Source organism: Panthera pardus, unplaced genomic scaffold, assembly GCF_024362965.1.
Source record: "Panthera pardus isolate Hobbes unplaced genomic scaffold, ASM2436296v1 HiC_scaffold_11, whole genome shotgun sequence".
Lineage (NCBI taxonomy): Eukaryota > Metazoa > Chordata > Mammalia > Carnivora > Felidae > Panthera > Panthera pardus.
In genome coordinates, this window is record NW_026526666.1 from 56,735,549 (window position 1) to 56,762,010 (window position 26,462).

General features: G+C 41.2%; 1 protein-coding gene across 11 annotated transcripts in view; it reads right to left on the reverse strand.

Moving 5' to 3' along the window:
• Window positions 1-26,462, reverse strand: part of NFIA (nuclear factor I A) — a 571,401-nt gene that overhangs the window by 104,637 nt on the left and 440,302 nt on the right. For all 11 annotated transcript variants that reach the window (XM_053894638.1, XM_053894628.1, XM_019449090.2 and 8 more), the window contains exons 4-6: window positions 24,419-24,493; window positions 7,022-7,139; window positions 190-317 (exon numbers count right to left, since the gene is read on the reverse strand). In XM_053894638.1, coding sequence (XP_053750613.1) covers window positions 190-317; window positions 7,022-7,139; window positions 24,419-24,493 — 321 coding nt within the window. The remainder of the gene's footprint in view (window positions 1-189; window positions 318-7,021; window positions 7,140-24,418; window positions 24,494-26,462) is intronic.

A 26,462-nucleotide genomic window follows, 5' to 3' on the forward strand; every position in this document is an offset into this window, starting at 1 on the left:
ACAGTGTTCTTCCAGCCTTTCATTTCAGTTGAATTGCTGCTTTGCACAGCCGCCCTTTCAAGAAAGTAGCAGCCAGAGACAAACAAGTGTTCGCGTTCAGCCCGTCGACTGCTTCGAGCCTGCTTCCTTCTCTGTACGTGGCATGGCCGCCATGTGCATTGTAGGCCTGAGCGCGCCCGCCCCGCTTACCTGGCTCCACTTCATGCCATCCGCTCGACTGACTGCCGCTTCCCGGGGAGCGCCCTTGGCCTGTGTAAAATGGCTCTTCACCAGGACTGTCCATTTCATCCTCCACGGACTTGAGGCGCTTTGTGGAGCTGAAATAATAAACGGGTACAAGTTTAAAAGCCTTCCAAACCACCTCTCTTGGACACTGCATCTCTGGCTGAAAGAAAGCCAAAGGAGGAAGTAATTGGGCAACTCGGTGGAGTTCTAGGACTCTCTCTAGGCTCAGGTTCAGGTTAGTGAGTCACTGGAGGTGGAACAAAGTCGTGGGTCTGTGTTGTTCCAAGTGTCTGGGTTTGATTTTTATTGTCCCTCAAGATGCTGCCACTGCCACATCCTGTTCCTTTCTCCTTTGAGGAACTGGTGGCTGGCTCCTGCTCTTGTCTCCACCGGGAAGTGTCCGTAAGAAGACCACATTTCGTGTCTCCTCAGGCAGCAGCTGGCCCCTAGCCATCAGCAATGTCCCTAGACCTCTGGCACCCCAGAAAGGGTAAAAATCAGGGTTGACAGCTCTTTGAGAAAAGCTTGGATTGCTTTTGTTTTTTTTTTTCCCTGTGTTTTCTCATCTTCCACTTGGATCTGTTCATTCAAAAAATATTTGCTGTGCAGCTACAATAGTCCAGATTCTGATGTAGATGCTAGAGATAATACAGTGAACAAGACAGATAAAAAAAAAAAAATAGGGGCAAGGAGTGCATTTCCCTCTGAGAATCGGGGACATGGAAAAAAGAGCAGCCCTATCCTTTTTATGCCCTTCCTCTTTTTGTGCTTCTACAGAGGTTCCCAAAATGAAGTTCTGGATTTGTTATTTTTGTAAAGGCATGATTGGGAAATTTCCAGAATGTATCTCATTTCTTTCAGTTGAAGGACTGAATTTTTCTCCCAAGTTGAGGCTTCAGGAGTAAAAAGACAGTGAAATGCCATGTTGCTAATATGTTCTAATTGTCTTAATTGATTATGTCACTAACGTACTAGCAGAATGAATAGATTTCATACCTAGTGGGAGTGCCCACTGGGAAACCTCTTCCTCATGTGTCAGGGTACAGAATTTTTAATATGTTTTCATTTATCAAACACATGCTGTGTCCCTTCTATGTACTAGGGGCTGTGCTAAATGCTGGGATATAGAGATGCATGAGACACGGCCCCGTCTCATAGACGTAAATAAAATTGTGCAAAAGAGAAATACAGGTACTATCGTGCAAGCGCATGTATGACACAGTGGGTTCATTGATGAAAGAAGCAAACAATGATATGCCTGGAAGGTTGGGAAAAGCTTCCTGAAGGAGATAGTTCCTGAGCTGTAAAGAGTGAGTGTCAAGGACACAGGGTTTAAGGAAGGAAAGGGCACAGAGAGGCTGCTTTTCAGCTCATGCACCACTCAGGCAGCCATTATTATTTCAAAATATTGAAATACTTCTATATCAATTGGCAAAGTGCCACTGTCTCAAGCTCTGTAAGTTTCCCCACCCTTGCCACCCCGGTATTTGCCCCAGGACACCCTCACGATCCAAAAACTAAAGGGCTAACGTCTCTGGTGCATCTGGGGCATTCCAGGACTTAGCGTGAGCATTGTGGCAGAGCGACCTCTGTTCTAATCGGTATGCTCATGTCACACAGGTTATCGGACATTCTGAACATCACCCCCAGGAGGGAGGTGTGTATCAGGCAGAAGCCACATCATGAGGAAGGCGTGACACACACAGAGAACTGCCAGGTGTTTGGCCTGGCTGAAGTCGGGGGAGGGCCATCGTGAAAGAAGTGGGGTGGAGGTTACAGAAGAAATTACGTATCTGGATTTTGTCCTACAAGCAATGGAGACTCCCTGAAAGAGTCTCAACAGGGAGTGACATTAGAGTCGATTTCAGAAAGGTCACTCTGGTCATTTTGCAGATGATGGCTTTGGAAAAGCAAAGGAAAAAGGAGACAGAACCTACGGGCAGGGAGGTGTTTAAGAGGCTATTGCAGCAATCTGAATAAAAAAATGTGGAGGACCCAATTTAAGGCAAGAAATTTTAACGATTAAAGTTGGTATTCCAGTATTCTTTGCCTTTAAGTTCTATTCTCATTAAAGCCAAATCACAGGAAGGCAACACATCTGTAGCATGCTAGCTTCGTACCCAAAGGAAAAACCTTTCATAACTTATTTTATGTCCTTTGCTGGGCTTTCCTTGAAGTTCAATGAAAAATAGCCACTGGAACAACTTTTCTATATTTTATGTGAAACTACATCTGAGAGAAAAAATTTTTAAAAATATTTTTAATGTTTATTTTTTGAGAGGGAGAGCGAGACAGAGAGAGAGAGACAGAGAGAGAAAAAATATGAGTGGGGGAGGGGCAGAAAGAGAGGGAGGCACAGAATCTGAAGCAGGCTCTAGGCTCTGAGCTGTCAGCACAGAGCCCGATGTGGGGCTTGAACTCATAAACCAGGAGATCATGACCTGAGCCGAAGTCAGGTGCTTAACCAAGTGAGCCACTCAGGTGCCCCTAGACATTTTTGATAGAAGGAAGTGCACATAAAAAAAAAATTATTCCAAATACATAAGCCAGAAAAAAAATATGGACACTTTGAATTAATTTCTATTGTTTCCTTTTATCAGAAATGCACATTATATAACATAGTGCTTTCCCTTCTTGCCTTGGCAACCAGGAATCTCAGGATTAAACTCTTGGTTAAGGTTTCTGATCTAACAATCTCTCCTATCTTTTCATATGGTCTCTGGCCTCTCTATATTTAACAGTACTTGCTGTATTTAAAAGTTGAAAGCCACTTGAAATCATTCTGGAAGTTGGTGGAATAGAAGTTAAAAACAAAATACATATTTCCCTGATGTTTCCTGGTTAATAAAAGGCAAGACCTTTATGTTCTGATGTGACTGTGAGATCTGTAGGGAAAGGGCCTTCTTTCTTTTCTTCTTTTTTTAAATCTCTATTGCCTGTGTTTGGCTAATAGCAGATGTTCAAAAAACTGCTGAATTGGGCTGGTGACTTAGAAACAGCCACATGAGTACTTGTGACAAGCATTTGCCAAGTGTCATGATTCAATGAGATCTAACGCAAAAGGCCAACTCCACTCACTGCCCATCATTCTTCCGTTATTAATATTTTTCTGAGTTTCTAAAGCTTTTGATTTCCTTGATGTCCTTTAATAAAAAGCAAATTCCCTGTGCAGGTATTAAATCCTAAATGTGGAAGTCTGTACTTATTAGCTCTCACCTTAGCGTGAAACCAAGGACTTTTCAGAGGTTTGATACAGGACAAATGTCTGCAGGGCAGAGGAACAGAGTGGAGGAGAGAAAAAGATCCAGGAGTGAAGAAAGTCAGCAGTGCCAAGATGGACAAGTGGAAGGCTTCGAAGACAAAGTTTACTGACTTCACAACCTTGACAGTTAGTTTATCTTGATGAAGTTCTTTGGGAGAAAAAAAGTATATTTTATCCCAATTTTTACACAACCCCTTCTATGATTTTGGAGATGTTTACCATGAAGAGGTACAGAGCTATAGTTAATGCCTATCAATCTCCTTTATTATTTGTTTTAATGTAGAAATGCATCAGTCATTGATTCCGGTTTCTTGCTCTTGACTTTTGAATACACTGATTCTATTCTCCCAGAAACATTTGAGGAAAATAAGAAAGTACCAGTAAGATCTCTACATAAGAGGGAAGAGAAATACTCTTTTGAGGAGTGATGCACCATCTCTTTCTGTGTGTGTAATTTGTTGTGTTCCTAGAAAATCCACCTAGAAATTAAGGTAAAACTATTACCTTCATTCCAAATGTTTGTTTAATTCCTACTATATGCAAAGCATAAAAGCCTTACCTTGTACCCACAAAACTGCAAAATGCCTCTTTCCTGCACGCTCATAGTACCCTGAACTGAAATTTTTCATTTATTTGTCAGTCTCTACCATTAGATACAGAAGCTCCTATTACTTGACTTTATATCCACAGTGCCTAGGACAATACCCTTGTTACTTAATAAATGTTGCCGAATTGGGGCGCCTGGGTGGCTCAGTCGGTTGAGTGTCCGACTTCGGCTCAGGTCATGATCTCGCAGTTTGTGAGTTCCAGCCCCGCATCAGGCTCTGTGCTGACAGCTCAGAGCCTGGAGCCTGTTTCAGATTCTGTTGTCTCCCTCTCTTTCTGCCCCTCCCTGCTCATGCTCTGTCTCTCTCTCTCTGTCAAAAACAAATAAACACAATATTTTTTTTAATAAAAAAATAAATAAATGTTGCCGAATTACACACCGTCCTCTATGGGATTTAACAGTCTGGATGGGGAGGCAGGACCTGTACAGATCTCAAAAGATGGTAATAATAATTCAAGGTAGCAAACACTAAGTATCCAGGAAAAATAGGGATAGTAGATATTCCTTTTTGGGGGGATTTATGTTCTATTGTTCCTTACTGAAAGAGTGAGCCCCATTCCTAAGGGGATCCAATGGGAAAATATCATGTTTTTAATTAATTAATTATTTTGAGAGAGAGAGAGGGACAGAGAGAGAGAGCGCACAAGTGAGGGAGACGGGCAGACGGGAGAGAAAGAGAAACTTTAAGGTTCCAAGCTCACTGCAGAGGCCAATATGGGGCTTGATCCCATGACCCTGGGATCATGACCTGAGCCAAAATCAACAGTTAGATGCTCAACTGACTGAGCCACACAGGTGGCCCTAGAATACCGTGTTTTTAAAGTTCCAGCACACCTGAATTTGAATATAGACTCTGCCATTTACTAGATCTGTGACCTTGGGCAAGTTACTTAACTTCTCTGGGTTGTGGGTTGATCCAGTCAGTGTTAAATGGCAACACTGTCTATATTGTAAAAGTATTGTGAATATTAAATCATATCAGGTATGTAAAGCATCTCACAGTGTCTGCTACAGAGCAAGTGACCAATTAATATTGGCACAGCATGAACAAATATTGATTGGTGGATGAACTTTTCTATATGTAAATCTGGGGTATTCTTCTGGGCACATTTTCTAACCTGTACACAGATAATTCTGCTGAGTCTATATATTTAGAGAATAATTTTTTTAAAAAAAAATTATCCTAGGAGAGCCTAATGAGAGTAAAACAAACATATTACCAAGTTATTAACTACTGCTGATGTTTATAATTAGCTCCTTATCAGGGTTAGTTATTTGCAGAATATGAGAATGACAGTAGCCTTTTAAATGACATTAAAAACCAGGTTTCCACTCAGAGAATCACAACAAAAGGCAATCAAACAGCTGGAGAAGTCCAAAGGATGGGGGTGAGAAGCACTGTTTGGGACGTCCATGGTACATGCGTAGCACACATATGAAAAACAAACAGCCCATCAACTTTTAAATTAATCACTGCCACAAGTGTTTGCAAAGCTTTTTCATGTTGACTGAGTGCCGTTACACACAATGTCCCTTCCATCAGCAAACATTCAAAATCCTCAAAATGTATTAACATCCGAATGCGTTCACAATCTCATTCTTTCATTATAAATGTACTTTGGATTTCAAACTTTTTTTTCCCCCCTGAGGATCTGATACTACAGTGAACTAAGGGGAACATTTAAACGACATGAAAGATGAGGGGAGGATTTGGTGGTTGTATTTAGGGAATAACTGTTTCTTTAGCTGTCTTCGAGGTATTAGTAATGACTAAGCTGATTCTTTTTCTTTTTTCCCTTTCTTTCTTTCTTTCTTTCTTTCTTTCTTTCTTTCTTTCTTTCTTTCTTTCTTTCTCTCTTAAAGTAATGCTGGTTAAAATATATAAAGTCAAGGTAAGAAGGAATCTCTACCAAGGAAAATTTCTATAATTTGGCCATTGTTTTAAATTATAAAATTCTGGGGCTTGCTTTAAAGAAGAATATACCTTTGTGAAACATTTTTTTTTTCTGCAAAGTACACAAACATTAAAGATCATTCTACACCATTCTTTTCTTTGTTGTCACAGTCCAGTGCTAAAGCCAATTTGTAAAAGAATACTGTGGGTTTAATGCCTAATCCCTTTCCTTCTGGTACCGGTTATCCAGAGACAACAGGGTCTTGCAAAATGCTTCGTTTTGATTTGGGCTTTGTGACCTCGAGGGGATCAAGAACCCTGGAATCATTATCTGGTTGTGCTCTTCCAGTTTTACTTTTTTAAAGGTCCCCTGGTGCAACAGAATTTATAATCCAGCACCCCCACCCCTCCCTGTGCCATAGGACTGCATTCATTTTTACAACCTCACACCTAGATATCAATGTCACAGGCAACTCCAGTAGCCTGGATTTTGAGGCCTTTGGGGGAAAAGCGAAGGGACTGAGATGTAATATCTGCTGTGGGCATGGGGACTGGAACTGGTGTCGCCAGTGTCAGCATTTTGCCAAACAAGCCAAAACAGGTGCCCTTTCCCCTGGTCAAGAGCTGTCCTTAATCTCCTGAGAACATGCTGTGTTCATCATGCATCTTTCTCTATGCTTTGCTCATGTCTTTACCCCACCCAGACCCCATTCCTTTTCCTTCCCATCTTGCCAACCCTAACCAACATTTATCACTGAACTCAAGTCTGTCTTTTTGAATAAAGCTTTAACTATTTTTAGCCTATGCCACACTGTGTGTGTGTGTGTGTGTGTGTGTGTGTGTGTGTGTATAGATGTTTGTTTGTTTGTTTGTTTCTGCTGTATGTGCATTTGCTTTCTCTTCCCAATGAGACTGAAAGTCTGATGGGGCTGAACACACTTCTCTAATATCTTCTACCAGCAAACACACATTGCAAGTGCCTCTAGGCTCAAAATCAAGGTGTGTAACTAGGGAGAGCCACCAATCAAATTACCTGGTAGAGGACGTGCTGGGTAAAGACCTCCTCATCGCTCCTGGACTCATGCTGTAGTATGAAGAACTTTCCAAATCTGAGAGAGAAAAATTTGGGCCAGTTCCTGCAGCTATTGGTGCTAGGAAAAAAAAAAAGTTATGTTCTGTGAATAAATGATCAATGAGGACACATATCATTGTTGCATTTAACACATTTTATTTCTAAATTTCTTTGATAAGCTTATCCAAAATCATCAGTAATGAACCCTGACCTCCAATTATTGTTGACAACAAAAATCACCTATAACAGAGGGACTCTGTTTTATATTTTACCTTTTATCTTTTCTCTTTTTGTAATAATGGCAAACTGTCACCAAGACTGCAACATTCCTGGATGCTTTTAACAAAAACGCCTCCATGTTTTGCTTTGAAACTTTTCTTGGATGACCAGCAAGAACATTCTCTGGACTTTCCTAATTTTGGCTGATCTTGATAGCTTTCACTCATCAGCATTTTGGAATTAGTCCAGAACCACAAACTCAGCTTTCTGGGTTTCCCATTGTCAATTTCCCGTGATGAAAAATGTGTGATTTCTCCTTACTCTGAATTGCCATGGCACCTACATATGCCATTACTTTAGTTGTCCCACCTTCTCCCTGGAGGCAGTGTCCTCTAACCATGGTTCCTGGGCTGCAGTTCTTAATAAAGTTTTACTGGAAGATGGTCACACCCATTTATTTACATATTGTCTCTGCTTCTGCACTGTGATAGCAGAGACAAGCAGCCACAACAGACACCATATGGCTCACAAACCAGAAAATATTTATGTAGAAGTTGCTGAGGTCTGATTTAAGGGATTGGTAAGGATAATTTTGACTATATGTGATTTTCAGAGCTGATCCTTAGGTGAGATGTGATTCTCTGTATTTTTTATGGTCTGGAGCCTCCAGACCACCTTGTTTACAGTAGCAGCTTAAATAAATATTTTTGAATGAATAAATAACATCTATCAATCTTCTAAAACAACTCTGTGCACAGCTAGTGGTACAACTATATTAGTACAAATATTCTCTTCTTTTGAAAGATTATGCAAAAGTGGGAGACACAGATTCATGTATTACTGTATTAAGACATTGGTTTGAGAGTTAAGCCCAGGTAAGTGGATATATAAATAAATTAAACAGAGGCTAATATCCATAAGAAGAAGGGATAATTAGAAATATCATGAACCAAGGACTTTCATTGCCAAGAATGGTGCAGGGTAAGGAAGGCACTTAGATGAAAGACATATCCCCACCCTGAAACAACTCTAGAGGGAAGGCTGGCAGGTTAATTTCAATACAGTGTGATAAGTCTTTTGCTCGAGTTATTCCTAAATTTATATGGCCACACAGAAGTGGGTATCCAACCCAGCTGGGGAATAAGAAGTTCCAGGGGCAAAAAAGTCCTCAGAAAACATGATGCCTGGGAAGATGTTAAAAGGATAAGTGGGGCTCACCCAACTGAGAGGGATAGAGGCATGTTAGGTAGGGGGAGCAGCATTTATAAAGGTAAGAGAACATAAAATGAATACTGGTTTTCTGATAACTTGGTGTGATAAAGTTCATAATACATGGGAAAAAGAGGGGAAGGTTAAGGTCAGTTTCCGAAGGCCCTGGTAGGGTTCTTTAAGGACAGTGGATGTGAGTCCAGCACATTCCCTAGTTTATAAGCTATCAAAGCGCTTTATCACACTCTACTAATTGGGGGCCATTGGGGCTATATTGCCAGCATCTAATATAATCCCTGACACCACGAGGCAGTCAGTAAGCATTGGTCAACTGGAACTGGTTGCCAGTTAAAGGAGAACCAGCAGAATGTGAGAATGCATCATCAGACTTGCCTTTATAACCTAGAAACATCATCCTGTGGTGAGGGTAGGCATGGGGGACAGGGCGGCAGTTGAATATAATCAGTAAAACCATAGAGGCCAGCGGAGTCATTTAAAAACGACAAGGTGGGGATGGGTCTAAACTCAAGGGATGAGAAGGAGGAGCCTAGTGTAAGTTATTTAGGAATTAGAATCAGGAAAATGTGTTAACTTCTTCAGTGTAGTAATAACGGAAAAGGGGGAGTATGGGACGGTTCCCAGGATTACTACTTGGGCAACTGGGTGAAATGTAGTACCATAAGAGAACTATGTAATCAAGGAAAGGGGGGAAGGGATACAATAATATCTAAGAATAAACACTGAGTTGTTGGGTTAATAGCAATGGCTAGACCTTAATCACAACTATATTAAAACAGTCACTGCTAAGAAATAGAAAGCTCTAAAATTCACATATACTTTTCTGAAATTCAAACATATCTCTTAATGACAGGCTGTAATGGAGGAAAGGCCTTTAGTTCAAAGACGAATGGTTAGACTTGACAATAAGTGTAAACAGAGTTCCAATGAATAATTTTGCTAGCCATTCCCCAATTTGCCTTTATACTAAATTTATCTGCATAGTTTCCCCTTTTATTCCATAATATTTTATGTATGAAATAGGCTCTGGGGGTGGGGAGGAGACTACTCAAATACATCACCGCTCACCTCTCTTAGCAGCCTGACATATAACAGGTACTTATTAATGTTTGTGCCTCCGTGGAGCTTAAAGATCCACACGTCTCATTAACTAAAGAAGAGAGATGCAGCTGATCAGTGTCGAGGGTATGGATTTAGATTTTTCTTTCAAAGCCTTGGGATGGGGCTCAGGCATCCCCCGAATGCAGCAGGTGCATCATGCCTGAGCACCGGCCACAGTGCGCAAGCCTCACTCCCAGGCTCGGAAGGAAAGATAAAGCAAGATGTGAGTGAGAGACCTGGCTGGACTGAGAGAAGTCTGGGGCCCTCTGCCCAGCGGCGCTTACACTTAACATTCTATTTACCACATTCTACTCTGGAAAAAGGTCCTCTGCCTAGATTATCTTTTCAAAATGTCAAGGGAGCCAGAATAGGCGAAGAATGGAAGATACAGTGTAAATATAGTGCGCACACCTCTCAGAGAGACTTAAAAAAAAAAAATAACGAACCCACAGAAATGTTCCTTCACTTGCCCATATATTGACTTCCTGTTAAAGCACTTAGCACAGTGTGTGTGATCTAGCAAACGGCATCAGGTGGACTGGCAGCGTTATGACGCTTCTCGAAGTGTCTACTGCAGTTATGGTGTGTAACTTCAGGGCCTGGAAAACTGGCTATGAGCGCCTGAAAAGTTTTATGACATCATTAGATTTCTGAAATGAGAATGGGTTTCACAACCTGGGTTACATCGTCCTAATAAAGCACCAACCCAAACTCTGCGTTCTTCAGAACAGTCAGGTGAGGAAACATCCCCCGGGAGTGTCTGGGTGCATATGTCTCACATGAAGGTCAGCCGATTGGAATGCGATCAGATTCAGTGGTACGGTGACAGTTAAAGAGAAAGCCTCAGACCTGTGGGGAGGGGTTACCATTAAGTGTCCCTGCAGTGAGTTGGGTATTCTCAGTGCCTCTCAACTGGAGAATAGGAAGAGCCTTAGAGAGGTAACTAGGAGAGGTGGGCTTTCAGCCGGCTTTCCTGAGTACCTGGGGACCATTTTTCTTATACCTCACTCAATGCACAAATCAACCTTTTTTAGAGGACAGTACCTTTTCTACGAGAGAAAAACTAAGCCCTGAAATGAGGTTAACTTGTTTGTCATGGATCACAGAGAGGCAAGAAAGAGGGAGGTCCAAGATTAAAATTCTAGAATGTCTCACTGCGACACCCATTGCTTTTCCTGTCATACTACCCTGCCACTTATTTACAATATTTGCCTTAAACTTGAGATGATAAAAAGGTATACAGTGTCTCTGTCTCACAAGGTTTACAACAGAGCGGAATGACGAAACAATACTTGAACATCAAATTCAAGGCTGAATGTGATAAATCTCATAGGAGAAATGCAAAGGATGTGTTAGGAAAATTCAAAGGCATGATGGATCATATTGGCTCGCGGGATCAAAAAAAGATTCGATTTCAAGAACGGTTGGACACTTACACTTAGGCTTCAAGGATGGCAGGATTTGAAGAGGCAGAGGAGAGAGTTTCTAGGCAAATGACAGAGTATGTGCGTAAGTTTGGAGGCAGGAAGTACAGTTAGTGACCTGTGGGATCCATGACTGTTTCTGACTAGGGAAATGATCATTGTTGAATTGAGAAACATTATACAGAATGCACAAAAGGGGACTAAGGGGGGAAACCCGTTGGAAAGTTGATGCAGGAGTTGTGGCAAGAGGGAATGGAGGCCTAAACCATGTTGCCAAGAAAGAAAACAGAATTTTCACAATGGATGTTTGTCACCTTGGTAAACAGGTACAAAAGATCAGTGTCCAGATGTGCACTGTGAAAGGGCATACACAAGCATATGGATCATACCATTCTAACAAATATAAAATATCAATAAGATGTATGTAACACAATGCACTTCTTAGCTAATAATAGGAATAAGTCCTTTTTGCAAATTGGGGAACTAAAAGTTGTCAAGGGTTAAATGACTTGAACAATGTCTGCCTAGGATGTCATGCTGGGCTTCTGAAGCCAAAGACTAACAGCCTGCTGATATGTCACAGAGATTATGTAGCCACTGCCAATCAAGGGTGGGGATGATAAGGAAGGACTGGACCAACCACAACACTTTCTGTCTGTTCCATATAGTGTGAAACCTGATTTTGTTCCACTTGTACTCGACCCTAGGCTCTATCATTCTTAAATGATCTCATACATGACATTTTTTCCCCAGCCAGATTGAGTGCATTTTGAGGACCAGACATCCTAGGCCATAGAAAAAGTGCTGGTCTCAGCCTGGGTGAGACTGTCTAGAGTTTCAGCCTTGCCAACAACCACCCGTGTAGCCGAAGTCATTTAAACTTTTGGACCTCACAACTCTCATAATAATTATGTTAGAAATGCAAACTCACCAGCACTGCCATGGCCATAACCAGCACAATAACAAAGCCTAATGTTTATTAAGCATCATTTACGGGCCAGATGCCGGTCTGGGCCCTTTAAGCACATCATCTCATTTAAACTCACAGCGCTCCTGGGAAAGAACTGAAGCACAAAGAGGTGAAGTAACGTTCCCTGGTCGTGAAGTCAGAGGGTCCTACCAGAGGACCTTTAATCCTACAGCTCCAATAGCCTTTTCCGTGTTCGTAAACAGCTCTGCAGAGTCTTGTACGACAATCAATACAACACAACAGATGATGAGCAATAAATATGTCCTGAATTAAGGGGAATCAGCAGTCACCCTCTCCATTTGCCCTCTGCGCCCCCCAACTTTACACAATGCAAAACGAAACTCAGAAATCCATAAATCTACACAGGAGCGTGAGGACTGGTTCCTCGACTTTCTTAAGTAGCACTGCAATGACTCACACCCGAAGTTTTTGTGGATTTTGTTTCATAGGGGAGTTTTTCTCAAAAGATTAACTTTTGGGAATCGTCTCATCGGATGTCATTTCTAAGCCCTTTGTCCCTTCCCCCCCACCCCCTTCTTTCCTGTCACGAGTAGAATGCAGTCTTTGTGTCATTTTTTAATAAATGGTTTGCTATTAAGGAATCATTATAGTAATGTGGGCTATTGGAAGAAAGGGGTTACTTTAGTAGCCAACCCTCTTAATGACCTGCTCTTCTGTACACATTAGTAGTTGGATAAGGTTGTGGTTATTGAACTTCTGCCATCCACCAGAGACAATCTGCTCGGGCTTGCGTTGTTGGAAAAGAGAGGGTGATGGAAAAAAAAAATTCTATCCAAAATTTCAAGCTACTCTGCCTGGGGGATGACCGTACACTGAGTTTACAACTTGTTCAGCAGGAATCCGTGGGGAGCATTAACTGAGTGACTAGTGTGGCCAGCCTATTGCTAACGGCCCATAGTCTCTGAGATGCTGCCTCTTATGGGATTCGACAAATTTCATGGAGCACTTTTCATGTGTCAGGCGCTGTTCCAGATGCTTGAGATCCATCATTGGACAAGATATATAAGGCCCCCTGCCCTTGTGGGGTTTACATTTTAGAGATGAACGATCATAGCTGCCCCTTCCTCGAAACTCCATGGCAACTAAGGAATATGGACGCATGGCTGATAGGTAACCTTCAAAAAAGACTACCAGGATATAGTACTTCATTTTCAATGTATTAAATAAGTAGGAAAAAAATAAGAGAGGTGTATTTCTCTCCGGATTGTGTAATCTTATGTACTCACTGGGACTTTGGGAACTTGTCTATTAAGGCTTGGGGGTAAAAAACATTCCAACAACAAGCACACAGTTCTAGAGGCCCAGCACAATTTAGTGTTGTTTTGCATTCTAGTGGCAAAGATCTCATAAGACAGTCCATGTCACTGGCACAAAAGGAGTGAACATGGGAAAATGCTTGGTCTTCTTTCTATCAAAGGCACAGTTGTAAAATACACAATGCTATGCACACTCAAGCAAATCTGGAATCATCGTTAAAGGGAATTAACTTGGAAAGTAATTTATGGCAAGAAAATTCAACTCCTTTGTTATCTTCCTTTTACTGTAATATGCTTCCTGAACACTGCCTATGAGAGAAGGCTTTTAGAAAGAAAAAAAAACACATAAGTATAGTAAAATTAACTCATTTTATCAATTTGTGCTGTTGGCCAGAGTTTCCTGACTGTGGCTATGAGGGGCTGTAAAACTGATGAATTTGCATGGAAAAAGAAACCAGTGTAAGTAATTTGTGTAAGAGGTAACACGGACATACACGGCTATAATTCAGACACCCTGCAGATAGCAGACCGCCGCAGTGTGAGCAGTTATGGGTTAGAAAAATGACCACACTGCAGTCAGTCTGACTTGAATGGAAATCAATCATAAAGGTACGTTCTCTGCAGCTTCTACACCACAGTCTTCAGCAACTCCTCTGCCAAGCAGATTTCTGGTCTGTAAACCGCGTGCTGATCTCCTTTTCCTACCCTGCCTTTCTAAAAGGTCTGACCAAGGCAGGCTAGGAGTATAGTTTTCCAAAATGGAACATAAAAGAAAGGCACTGGACCAAAACAAGGATTTCCCTCTATGTGGAAATGAGCTTCCCTGCTATTATGAGATTTAAGCAAGGCTTTTTATGAAACGTAGTATTAGGTGCCAAAAGCGAGCAGAATGTTTTAACCCCGTCAACGGCATCTGCGGATGCAGACAGAGCACCGTTTTCACACATCCACATTTGTGGACACAAGTTAAGAAATATGTGGGTTTGTGGTGCCAGAAGGGGGAGGAAGAGGTGAACAGAGAAATTTTTATTTCAGAAAAAATGTTTCCTTCCCATTAAAACAAGAACAATTCTCTGATACCCTCTTCCTCCCTGCTCTGAATCTTGCAGATGGTTTATCTTTGATGATTGTGAATTCAGTTTGTGAGTTAGTGTATTCAGTCACTTTATTGCCACGAAGGAAGCTTAGTCTTGGATTTCAAGAAACTTAGGTTATCTACTTTATAAATGAGGGAACTATTTCTACTCATTTCTGTATTCTCCTCAGCACACAGCATGAGATGCTTCATATATCACACATGCAACAAATGTTTGCTGAATTGAATGAAAATGATATGAGCTTATTAATAAAAAACAGCTAAGAACTAATATTTATTGATCGTTTATCATGTGCCAGGCTGATGTGCTATGTGTTTTTACCTGAATTATTATCTCACTTCAGCCTTGCAGTGTCCCCACAGAACATGTATTTGTTTATTCTCATTTACAAATGAGAAAATTAGCTGTAAGGTTAAGTAACGTGTTCAAGATCACACAGCTAGGTCAGTGAGCCTTAAATATCTCCAGATATCAGCCCAAAGAAACAGAAGTGAAACTTAACATTTCTACTCTGTCTTTCCTTCATCATCAGTAACTAGAGAGATAGATTCAACAAGATTTATATAGAAAAAAAGATCATGTATCAATTAAGTGGGAAACTTCTATCTCATCATCTTCCTTCTTTGCATTTCCAGGGCTTTCCAGCTGGGAGTATTGGCCAGGGCTTCCCGGGATGGAGGGCCTGACACTGGTCGGGCAGAGCAATCCACAGTGGGGTTGGCAATGCTGACTGAGCTCCTGCATTAGTGGCTTCTGCCTTTGGGACTGAAATCGATTTTCTGCATTTTAGAGTATCATCTCATCTTAGCTTTTGGTTGAGGTCAAATGTGGTACCCGTTTAGTATCTGATACAGCCTCAGCCATGGGATTAAGTCTTCCCTGACAGGGGACGGATATGATGGCCTAAGACGCCTTTCCACCACTGTGATCTATAACCAGGGAAGGGCTTCTAAACATAAGCCCCTTTACCAAGAGTGCACGGGGACTGTCTGACCATTAGCTGTTAGGAAACCAAACTGTATCAACGGTCTCATCCCAACAACCTACAAATCCAGCTGTCTATACTAATAATTCTCAATATTTTCACTAAGAACTATTTTGTCCCCCTCCTCCATCCACTGGAAGATCCTGGGTGTTAATAGGTACTCCTATCAATCACAGACTGCATTAACTCAGTTCCCCTGTCAGACTTAACATGTGGCTCTGCTGAGCATGGGCTGTAGTGATCTCATCCTGGACATGCCGATGGTGTCACCAACAAGAGTCTTTCTAATCAGCAGGTGTTAGCTAGGGAAATATATGCCAGCCAAAATCTCAATAATATTTGTGGTCTTATTGTGCTGGTAATGTAAAATTTCTGTCAGGCTTTTGAAAATCTCAAAAATACCTTTTAGTTTTCCAATGTTACCTATTGGATAGGAATATCTGCTCTTAAAAAAAATTGAGGCTTATGAGTTCATATGGAAAAGTTCATGAAAAAAATCACATTGCGGTAATGACCTCAGGGTGCCCCTGTTCCTCACAGGGAATTTTTATGTCCATAATATATAAGAAAGCAAAATTCAAATACTATAGAATTGAGTACTATTTAAAAAAAAACTGATTACAAATAACCAAGGTGTGGCTAGTGACTTAAAAAGTTGTTAACCTGTCAGTGTTAGATTGAGAATTTTAAAACATCTTGCTACCCATTAGGATACCCTGGAAGAGAAATTTCCAGAATAACGCAGAAGTATAGGTTGGGCTGAAAAGTTGAGGAATAAGAATTTTCTGGCTTCCTAAAGCAGATGAATTAGATCTCGTATTGGCATGCTCTTATTCCATCAGAATTAGTAATTTGGAAGGGGTCACGGGAATGGTCCTTCTAATAAATGGACTTTTAGAACTTGAATCTAAAATCAGTCCTTTTTAATTTATACATGCACACAGAGCACATACAGACACACACACACACACACACACACACACACACACACGTTTTTAATAAATTTGCTGATAGTGTGATCCCCTAAAGGATCAGCTCTGAACACACACAGTAAAAGACCAGGAACAGAGGCTTCGTTCAATAATAACCATTGTAGTCACCACTGTTGAGCATCTAGGATATGCTAGACACCTGACATTCTCTCACTTAATCCTGAAAACACTCCTGAGAGGTGTTACTGCATTCAGATGCAGGCCTAGAACACAGCTGGTATAGAATGGATTTGCTGACTGAATAAATGATTGCTGACTAGGAGGAGAACATAGCTGAGAGAGGGGGATCAGTAATGCCCAAAGTCATATAGTGGTAAATGGCAGGGTCAGATCCTCACTTCTATATCCTGGGCCATGATACCACGCTGCCATCTTAAATATGGATTTTATATAACGTATTACATCTAGAGAGCATAACCCATGAATTAGCTAGAAAAGATCAGAAATAGACAAACATATGATCAGAGATCACTATAACAAATTCATACATATGTCAAGGTGTTACATGTTTTGGGGCACCTGGGTGGCTCAGTTGGTTAAGCTCCTGACTTCAGCTCAGGTCATGATTTCCCAGTTTGTAAGTTCAGGACCCGCACTGGGCTCGCTGCTGTCAGCACAGAGCCTGGAGCCTGCTTCAGATTCTGTTCCTCCTTCTCTCTCTGCCCCTCCCCAACTCACACTCTGTCTCTCTGTCTCTGTCTCTCTCTCTCTCTCTCAAAAATAAATAAACAATAAAAAAAATTTTTTTAAATGTTAAAAAAAAAGTGTTAATGTATTTTGCTTCTCTCTGAGTCAAATGTTTAAAATGAGAATGCTCACAGTCTGGTCACTTTAGCAAGAGCTTCAGCTAAGAACCAAAAACATAGGGTCCCTAAGATCCTGCCATGAGAACTCTCTAACAGCTTTAACCAGGAAGGTTGTAGGGATAGGAGTGTCACAGAAAAAACTGGACTTTCAAGCATAGCATTGTCTAATGGATGTGCTGATGTCATAAGCCTCTTGTAACCATAGTTTTTTTTTTATGTTTATTTATCTATTTTGAGAGAGAAAGAGAGAGCAGGGGAGGGGCAGAGAGAGTGAGAGAGAGAATCCCAAGCAGGCTCTGTACTGCCAACGCAGAGCCCAATGCAGGGCTCCAACTCACAAACCGTGAGATCACGACCTGAGCCGAAATCGAGTCAGACACTTAACCGACTGAGCCACCCAGGCGCCCCCTAACCAGTTTCAAAATCAGTGAAATGGTGGGCATAATGCCACTGACAGGGCCACATCGAACACAAGGTATCTTGTACATTTCAATTTGTGGTAAGGATGGGGACACCTCTCACTTTGTGTGGCTCTTTCTCTGCTCGATGAGAACAGAATGGGAAAAATCACATGTGGCCCCCCCCTACTGTGAGCTGGGATTCGAAAGAAAGAGTTTGATGAAAATTCCTATTACTGCCAGTTTAGTCCATTGGCCGCTGGCTTTGCTGTCCAAATAGTCACCCCAAATATGTCAAGAAAATTAAGAGAAAAAAATTATACAACAAAACTGAACTAATTCGATTTCAGTATTTATTTTGAAAATGTATTGAATTAGAGTAGAGGAAACCTGCTAAATGAAGCCAGCCAGACTGATATTTTCCTTCCTAACAGTATGGTAATATTTATTATTTTGTATCTCCATGAGGGGCTGATTAAAACTAGAAAACATTTGCAATGTCATAATATATTCAGAATAAGGTGGCTTAGGGAAGCAAAATGAAAACATATACAGGGCCAGTCAGTATTTTCTATTCCACAACTTAACAGACTTTCCTTAAAAACTGCATTTTAGCGACAGGCATTATGATTTTTTCAAGGGTCGCCCATCCTTTCGTCTGCGGCACACCATACCTTCAATGTGGAAGAGGTGCCATTGACTTCTACAGATAGAAAATGTGTGATGTTCATTTTAAAATTACTAGTAGAGCCTGCTATTGACCATCTAATTATGCCGAGTTCCATTTATAAACATAGCTAACCACTAAGTTTATGGAGACTTTTTGTGCCGCTTTAATAGGATATTGATCGAGAGCATAGTTTGAGTGGACTGCCATTGAATTGTGTAATGGCAAACAAAAGGCAAGGTCACAGCCACTGTTCATGCTAGGGCTGAAGTCTATTTTTTATTATAATCTTTTTGTTTCTTCCTTTAATGCTTACACCCAAATGGCTTCTTTGGAAAGAAGGGCTTGCTTAAGAATATGAATTTTAAAATTAATGCCCATGCAATGATCATAGCCAATAGGCCACTTGTTCAGAAAACAAAGTTTCAACTCTCTTCTCCTCTACCAAGGATCTAAAATCTTGCAACTGCTTAAATGGCACCCCCCAAGGCCTGGACGTCTGGAATCCCTCATCCTATACCGATTTCCTCACGAGTCCTTCTTTGCAAGAACATTTTGTAATTTCCAAGTTTGGGCTTGTTCATATCAAAGAGCTGCATTTTCATACGGCACCTTGGAGCTGAGTTAATTCTGCCGTACGAGTTCCATCGTGTCAGGTTAGCATACCGCCAGTTGTTCTTACTGCATTGCTCGCCAGAAAATCCGTGCCTATGGATATGGGTTCTCAGAGACACACAAAGGACCTAGAGACTTCAAAAGGAAGTTGAAAAGGGAACTGCACCTCGGATCCGAGTGATGATTCTCGTGTGAGAATACAGAAAGAGTGCACATGCAGAAGGCAGCAAACAGCCACTAGGGTGCTACCTCATGCCAGGCTGAGGCATATGCCTGGCTCCGTTCACTCCCCCTCTCCATTGACAAACAAGTCGGGAGTCCTGTAGCCACCCAGCAGCCGGGCTTTGTGGTAGAGCCAGGACAATTCAGCTGCCGGATTTCGTAGATTATGCAGCAGCGTGATAGGAACCAAAAATTCGGTCTGGGTAACTGAGAGTGGTTTTTACACCCAAAGGCGATGCTAAGGCTGGCCACAGTGTACTGGGAACCCGGGCTCTTCCAAATTCCAGGGCCGTGAAGTCATTCCTAGCCACGAAGTTTACTTAACCCTTGCAGCCTGCTCGGGTGTACAAACCACGGCTGGAAAATGAGACCCCGCCAGGCCAGAGTCACAATGGCCTGTGTGTATTTGTGGTTTTCCTCTTTCCCCACGAAGTAGTTACGGATTCAGAGCCACCCCCACCAACTTCAAAGTAGAAGAGTCAGCACTTTAGAAGGAAATGGGCAGAAGCGGTGGATTTTTCGGGAGGATTTTCTGGGTTCACACCAGGAAGGGTATTTGACGGCCTCAAAGCACACCCTTGGAGGAGAACACCCGTGCAAAATAAACAAGAGCGGGTGCTGACCGAGTCGGCCATCAAAGTGGGGTCATTTAGCAGCTAGCCGAGTGCGCTCTCTTGGTGGCAGCTTCACGGGAAAGAGACCCATCTGAAAAACGCTTTTCGAGGGCTTTGTTTGAAAATGCAGCATCACGCAAGAACCATTTCAACAGATGGTTCCTGTCCTTTTCCTCAGTGTTCTGCTGAAACAACTTTAGTGATTCTGAACTGCGTTGTTAGCACTTGGAAACCCCCCTCCCTCGGAGCAGAGAAGACCTCTCTCTGCCTCTGGCACAGTGTCTCGCGATCTGTATTCCCCCTTCCCGACCCTCTCCTGGAACAAAGTAATAAATTACTCGAATGACTTTCAGATGGCCCTGTCACAAGGAGGACCACATATATACATCTACTTTTATGCTGTGGTACTTCCTTTGCTGCTAAGAGAAACAGAACTCTCCTTTCTTGCCTTTCGTGGATTCGACATAATGCAAAAACGGAAAGGGTAGGTGGGTAGGCAGGAGGCGAGGGTGAGAGGGGAATTAGTGAGAGACCACAGCGGGAGCCCCTGATTCTAACAGCTCCATGCATCTGATCACTATAATCTAATGTCAAGCAACCTCGCTGCCTGACCCTCACCTCTGAATGTGTGAAGCTAAACCAGCAGCTTTTCTCTTGAGTTTCTCTGCCATTGCCACCCTGTAGTAACACGATTATAAACAACAAACTTAGCACGCGGTTATTTCAGTGAATCCTCAGGAGGAAATGCTGAAATAGCACCTCCCTCCTCTGTTAAATTTAAAAGGAGGAAAACGAGAAACAGAAACTAACTGGAAACCTGAGGAAAGTAAATATTTACATCAGCAGATTTTAACATTGAATACTAAAGATTCAGGAGGAGGGAAATTTTTCGAACTGAGGCCACCACCAGTTTGACATTTCCAGGCCACATATGTGGTCATAAGTGTGATGGGGGGAACTGGGTGGGGCTGAGATCTCTTAAGTAAGAGGGGGTTAAGAAGAAACGTGCAGCAGAGTGGAAGAAATTCTAAGACTCTGAGGCCATTAAAAACATCCAGTTAAAGGCTGAACTATTCACAGAATGAGTAGTAATTTTGGAGACTTGGGGAGATGACCGGCTGGAGGGCAGGTGATTTTTCGGGAAGTGAGACTGTTCTGTATGACACTGCAATAATAGATACATTTGTCAACACGCGGAATCTAGAACACAAAGAACTGAACCCTTATGTCAACTATGGACTTCTGTTAACAATAACGGGTCAATATCAGTTCCTCCCTTGTGACAAATGTACCACATGAACAACACATGTTAATATATACAGGAAACTATTTGGGGAGGTGTAAATATTAAAATTCTGTACTTTTCACTAACCTAAAGCTGTGAACCTAAAATTGCTGTAAAAATAAAGCCTATTCATTAAAAAAAAATATATCAGAACTGAAAACCAATCCGGGGGAAAAAAGTTTAATTAAGTGTTTGAGTTTACATGAAAGTAGCTTCAACCTTTTTTTAATGCACAGATTAACAAGCTAAAAGTTTATCAACTCTAACAAGAAATGGTTTTTTAATAAAAACACAGAATCCAAAGATTCCGTAGCTCTCTGATGCAGTTACAGGAGAGGTCATGACAAAAATGTCTGCAGTCAGTTAGCTGAGCACAGCAAAGTCAAAAGAGCAAGTTTCTTAACCTCTTTGAGCATCATCATCTTCTTCAACTATAAAAAGGACAATAATAGCAACCATGGGAGGAATGAACGAGATGATGTTTACAAAGTGCCTAGCACAATGCCTGGTACATAGCGTATGCTTGGTAAATACTAGCTACCATAATTTTTCATGTTAGTGTTGCATCATGTTCCTAACAGGGCTAACATGATGCATTTAATCAACTTCTGTGCCAGTTAGCTTATTTCTATTTCAAGGCTGTGGAACGCACCCCAGCCCTGCTCATTTGTAAAAAGTGCCCACTGCACCTCTAACATGGACCCTTAGCTCTTCCAGCTCAGGGAAGGGGGCAGTGCTGTAAGGAATGGTGAAGGGTTTTGACTCATCATGTGGCTCGAGTGTTAAGTCTTTCAGAAAAGTGTGTGGGTGAGGCAACCTGAGCTGGGGGTGGGTCCGTAACCCCAGCAGCCAAGGCAATCTTGTGACATATACCCTGACAAACCTGGATTACAGATCTGCAAGAGGGAGGGGGGCTCTGGACAGCAGTTTGGCTCGAAGCCATGAGTTAGCTGACACAGCCCAGTCCCACTCTTGCCAAACAGTTTTAGTCAGCACGAGGCCATGTGTGAGTGAGTCCTACAGCGATTACACAGCAGTGTGCAGAATCGAAAAGCATTCAAGAGCCGAAGGACGCTCATGATGCCGGGCATCAGCAACATAACCCCCTAAATGGGGACAGGAAACAAAACCAGGTCCCTCTGCAAATTCAATCTGTGGTCTGCCCATACCCTCTGGCAGTCTTGAAGGCAGGTTTAGAATTCACTTGGCAACCATGCTATGTAGACTGAATAGAGGGCTAATCTAGCTTGGAACTGATAGGCCTTGGGATAGAAGACCTTAAAGGGGCATACAGAAAATGGAAGGGGGACAAGATGCCGGGGACGGTCTTGAGCAGCGCGGGCCTTGTCATACAACATCCAGGCCTTGGGACACTGATGGTAATGAAGACCAAATGTAAGCATTACAGCAGCCAGGGTAGAATAAAAAGCTCGAGCGCTCCAATCCTAGAGTTAAGTAAGGGCTCAAGGAATGTATTTACCTGGAATGCCATTACGATAATTACCCTCTGAAAGGCATATATTCTACATTACTATTATTATTAAAGTTATAAGAAAATGTGGGATAGCGGTCCTTTTTAAGTCTTACAAAGTGAAAAACAATTTTATTCAAAAAAACCTTTTTTTAATGTTTACTTATTTTTGAGAGACAGAGAGTGAGCAGGGGAGGGGCAGAGAGAGAGAGGGAGAGACACAGAACCCGAAGCAGGCTCCAGGCTCTCGGCTGTCAGCACAGAGCCTGACACGGGGTCTGAACCCACGAACTGTGAGATCATGACGTGAGCCGAAGTCAGACATCTAACTGACTGAGCCACCCAGTGCCCCAGTGAAAAACGGTTTTAAAAAATTGCATTATTTATCCATGGCAAATGACTGGCTAGTCAGCTGTGCTAGGCACATATCTTCCAACCTAATCTAGTCTCTTCCTCACCGGTTGATACTTGAAGCATACTTGATAACATGGAAGCAACGTCTCCATTCCAACTCATACCCTCACTGCTCCTAACACCTCATTCCCTATGGTTCCACCTCCCTAACACCAGAACACCCCCAGGATCAACCGAGGGTCCCAACTGCCAGAATTCTCATCCACAAAGTTATCTTTCCCCTAGTCTCCTTGTCTAGTCTCACATTGTACACTTTCTCAAGTTCCTTTGGGCCCATGCAAGAGTACACATCTGTAAGACACAGACTTAGCTTTAACTATTTGCCCACTATTTGACTTTGGTGAATGACTTAAATAGACCCCCAATTTAACTCATTTGTGAAAATGAGTGTAAGTACTTACCTAACAAGTTTATGGCAAAGATTAATTTATATAACACACATGAAAACACAGCGTCTGGCAGATAGTGACTGCTCAACAGTCATTGGATTTTTTTTTTTAATCTATCCCTCAAACTCCACATCCTCTGCCCCCACGTCTTATATCCCACTTTCTGGATTCTTCACAGCCTTCCAGCGTTAAGAAATAAGAGGAGAGAGAATCTGAGCTTGTGTGATTGGGATGGCGTGGCTTGCGTGACCCGACATCTTGTCAGAGATTGACTGGTTTACTTGGTCAAATTTGCAAGACTGTAATGAAGTGAATGGGGGGTATGGACTTGAAATGAAAATATTTATTTTTACTCCACCTCATTCCACAAAGGATTTGATGCAGTTCAAAACCAATGTTGACATTGTAAATTTTATCTATAAGCAGTATTTTGAAGTAGGAGAGGAATGAAAAGTAAAATTGTAACATTTGATATTTAAATTTTCCTCTTGTTATTGCCACCTATGACACTATAGTCATTGTAGGTATGCATTTAAATAAAAACAGAGATGTTTTTTGAGGGAAGGCAACAGTGTGTGTGTGTGTGTGTGTGTGTGTGTGTGCGCGCGCACGCATGTGTGTGTATGACTGACAGAGACAGAGAGACTGAGGGAGAGAAACACAGAGACAGAATATCCTATATCTTCTCCTTGGACTGTCTGGATTATGTCATAGCAAAAATATAATCAATGACCCTTTTGATCAATGGAACAGGGTGGTGACAGGTACTCTTAATTCATTGTTGTTGGTGATTATTGACAACAGGGTAATGATCATGCTGTACTGTGTCACTCATGCTGAGGGCATTAGCATTCTTTAAAGGTCAAAAACAAATTCTTTTAAAATGCAGAATTTCTTAGAAATCAGGGAAGACTCAAAATTTTTTTAACCAGGTTCACACTATAAAGTAGGGAATATGTGAGACAGTCAGGATTTCAGTTCTTTCCCTATGTCTCACATTAAAATGATATTTAATTTTTCCTGATTTAAATTCTTGGCTGTCAAATAAACTGCGTGGCGAAATTCTTCCAATGGGTGAATGAAAAAGGGATTCTGAAAGCTATTTATGTCTCTAGGAGGCCCAGGCAGAAAGTAAGCACAAACCCAAGGCAAATGTGTACCAAATCAAAGCAAAATTATACTTACTCTGTGACACTCTTACTAGCTCAGTCACACTAAAAACACCTGATGTGACAAAACTGTCCTGGAAGCCCAAATGTCCTGGGGAAACAAAAACAAAAGAAACAGTGTCATAAATAGAAGACATTTGACAAGAGAATTCTAAATATTAGTTTCATTGTGATTAAAAAAGGCAAGGTCTAATTTCATATTCTGCTCTACTTAGAGTTTACGTGGGAGGGTACAGTCACTTCGTTATATAGATGGTTTTTTGGTTTGAATCTGGGGGTCATGGAAAGCTATGACACAACTGGGTGATTTTTGAAATGGTCAAAAAAAAAAAAAAACAACAGGAAATGTGAAACAAAAGAAGATTTAAAATAAATGGTTACCTTGGCTGATCTCTGAGACCTTCACAGCTGGGATGAAAACAGCCTACCTATGAATCAGCCAGGATACCTAAGTTCCATACCAGATTTTAAACATTATTCTCTAAAGAAACATCTGATCAGCATTAGCTATCCATTCATTCAAATCAAATAAGATTTAAGGATGTTCTCTTCATTTTTAGAGGCACCACAGGGTGAATCTTTAAAAAGCCATTGTAGAAAAAGCAAACCCCAACCCTTGAAACGTGAAAACAAAGTCTTCTGAGCACAAACAAAAGAGTTTTTTCATGAGTGGGTGGGTTGAGTCCTTTTTTTTTTTTTTTTTTTTTAGAAAAGATAATAAATCAATGGTTCGAAATGGCAATCTCTGAATTTGCATCTGTTTTATTTTTGCTGGATATAATTAATTCCTTTAACATATCTATTACATCTCTTATCAACTGCTTATTTATTTTTATGGTGCATTTAGGAATATAAAACTTATAAATAGCAAGGAATCCATAACTTATGATATGTTGTTTCTTTCTCTGCCTCTCAAGTTTTCTGATTTGGAGTCTCACATAGGTAAAATCTAGCTGAGATCTGTCTATAGGGTGAGCATAATCACCTGCTTTAAAATTAGGGCCAAACAAGAAGCTGGCCGAAGGGATTTTCAAAAACAACTTTCCTTTGATATTAGAAACATACCTTAAGAAATGCAACATAAGAAACACTGAATACATGACAAACAGTCCATATATAAGATTTACTGATAAAAAATAGATTTTACCCACTACTAAGCAGAAGCAAATTTACCTGTGGTATGGTTTATACACCAATAAATTCATTAAATGTCACACACATAAACACATGCAACAAATCACTATGTTTGGAGAATTATAAAGGTATGTACAAATTATTCTTTTTCTTTTGGTTGCATTAGAATTAGAAAGATATTTTTGTTTTTGCTGAGTTTAAAATTTTTTCAGTTAATTTTTGTATCAAACATAATCTATGATATTTCAGATTAAACAGCTCTAATTTTTAGAATGTGCAGTAGCTACATACAAATTGCGTTTTAAAGTAAATGGGCAAACTTTCACTTGAAGATGTGCTTAAGAAATTTCAACTCTCAAAACAACTCCCACCCAGGTCTTTGATTGACTTTTATTTGGTAAGCACCTGAGGTGTTGTCTCTTGGATTAAGACAACTGAGAAGTAAAAATAAGCAAATAAGTCAAAATTCTCTAAACTGGTCTTGGCAAAACAGACTATAACATCTCTTTCTATTGTGACGACATTGACTTTGCATTAACCCCACGGACTCTGACAAAGGGAATCCAACCAAAATGTACATTAAGTTTGACTTAAAACACATCTAACAAGGACAAGGAAATGCATAGTTGAATGGGAAACTCTGGGTTGACTTCCAGCTCTTGTTTATCTCTGCCTGTGTCTCTTGCTTGCGGGCTGATTCTTGTCTCAGTTCCAACCTTTGGAATTCCTTAAGGACAACTTAACAAGAATTTCTGTACAGAGTGAATGCGAACACGTGTACTTCAATCCTGCCACCAAAAAAGCAAGCACTATATTTTGAAAACTAAGTTTAGTTGGGTGCAAGGACTTGGGAGGGAGAAACACCTGCGCTCATTCAAACTATCATCTCTTGATGGCCCCTTTTCTTTTGTAAGGTCACCTCTTAG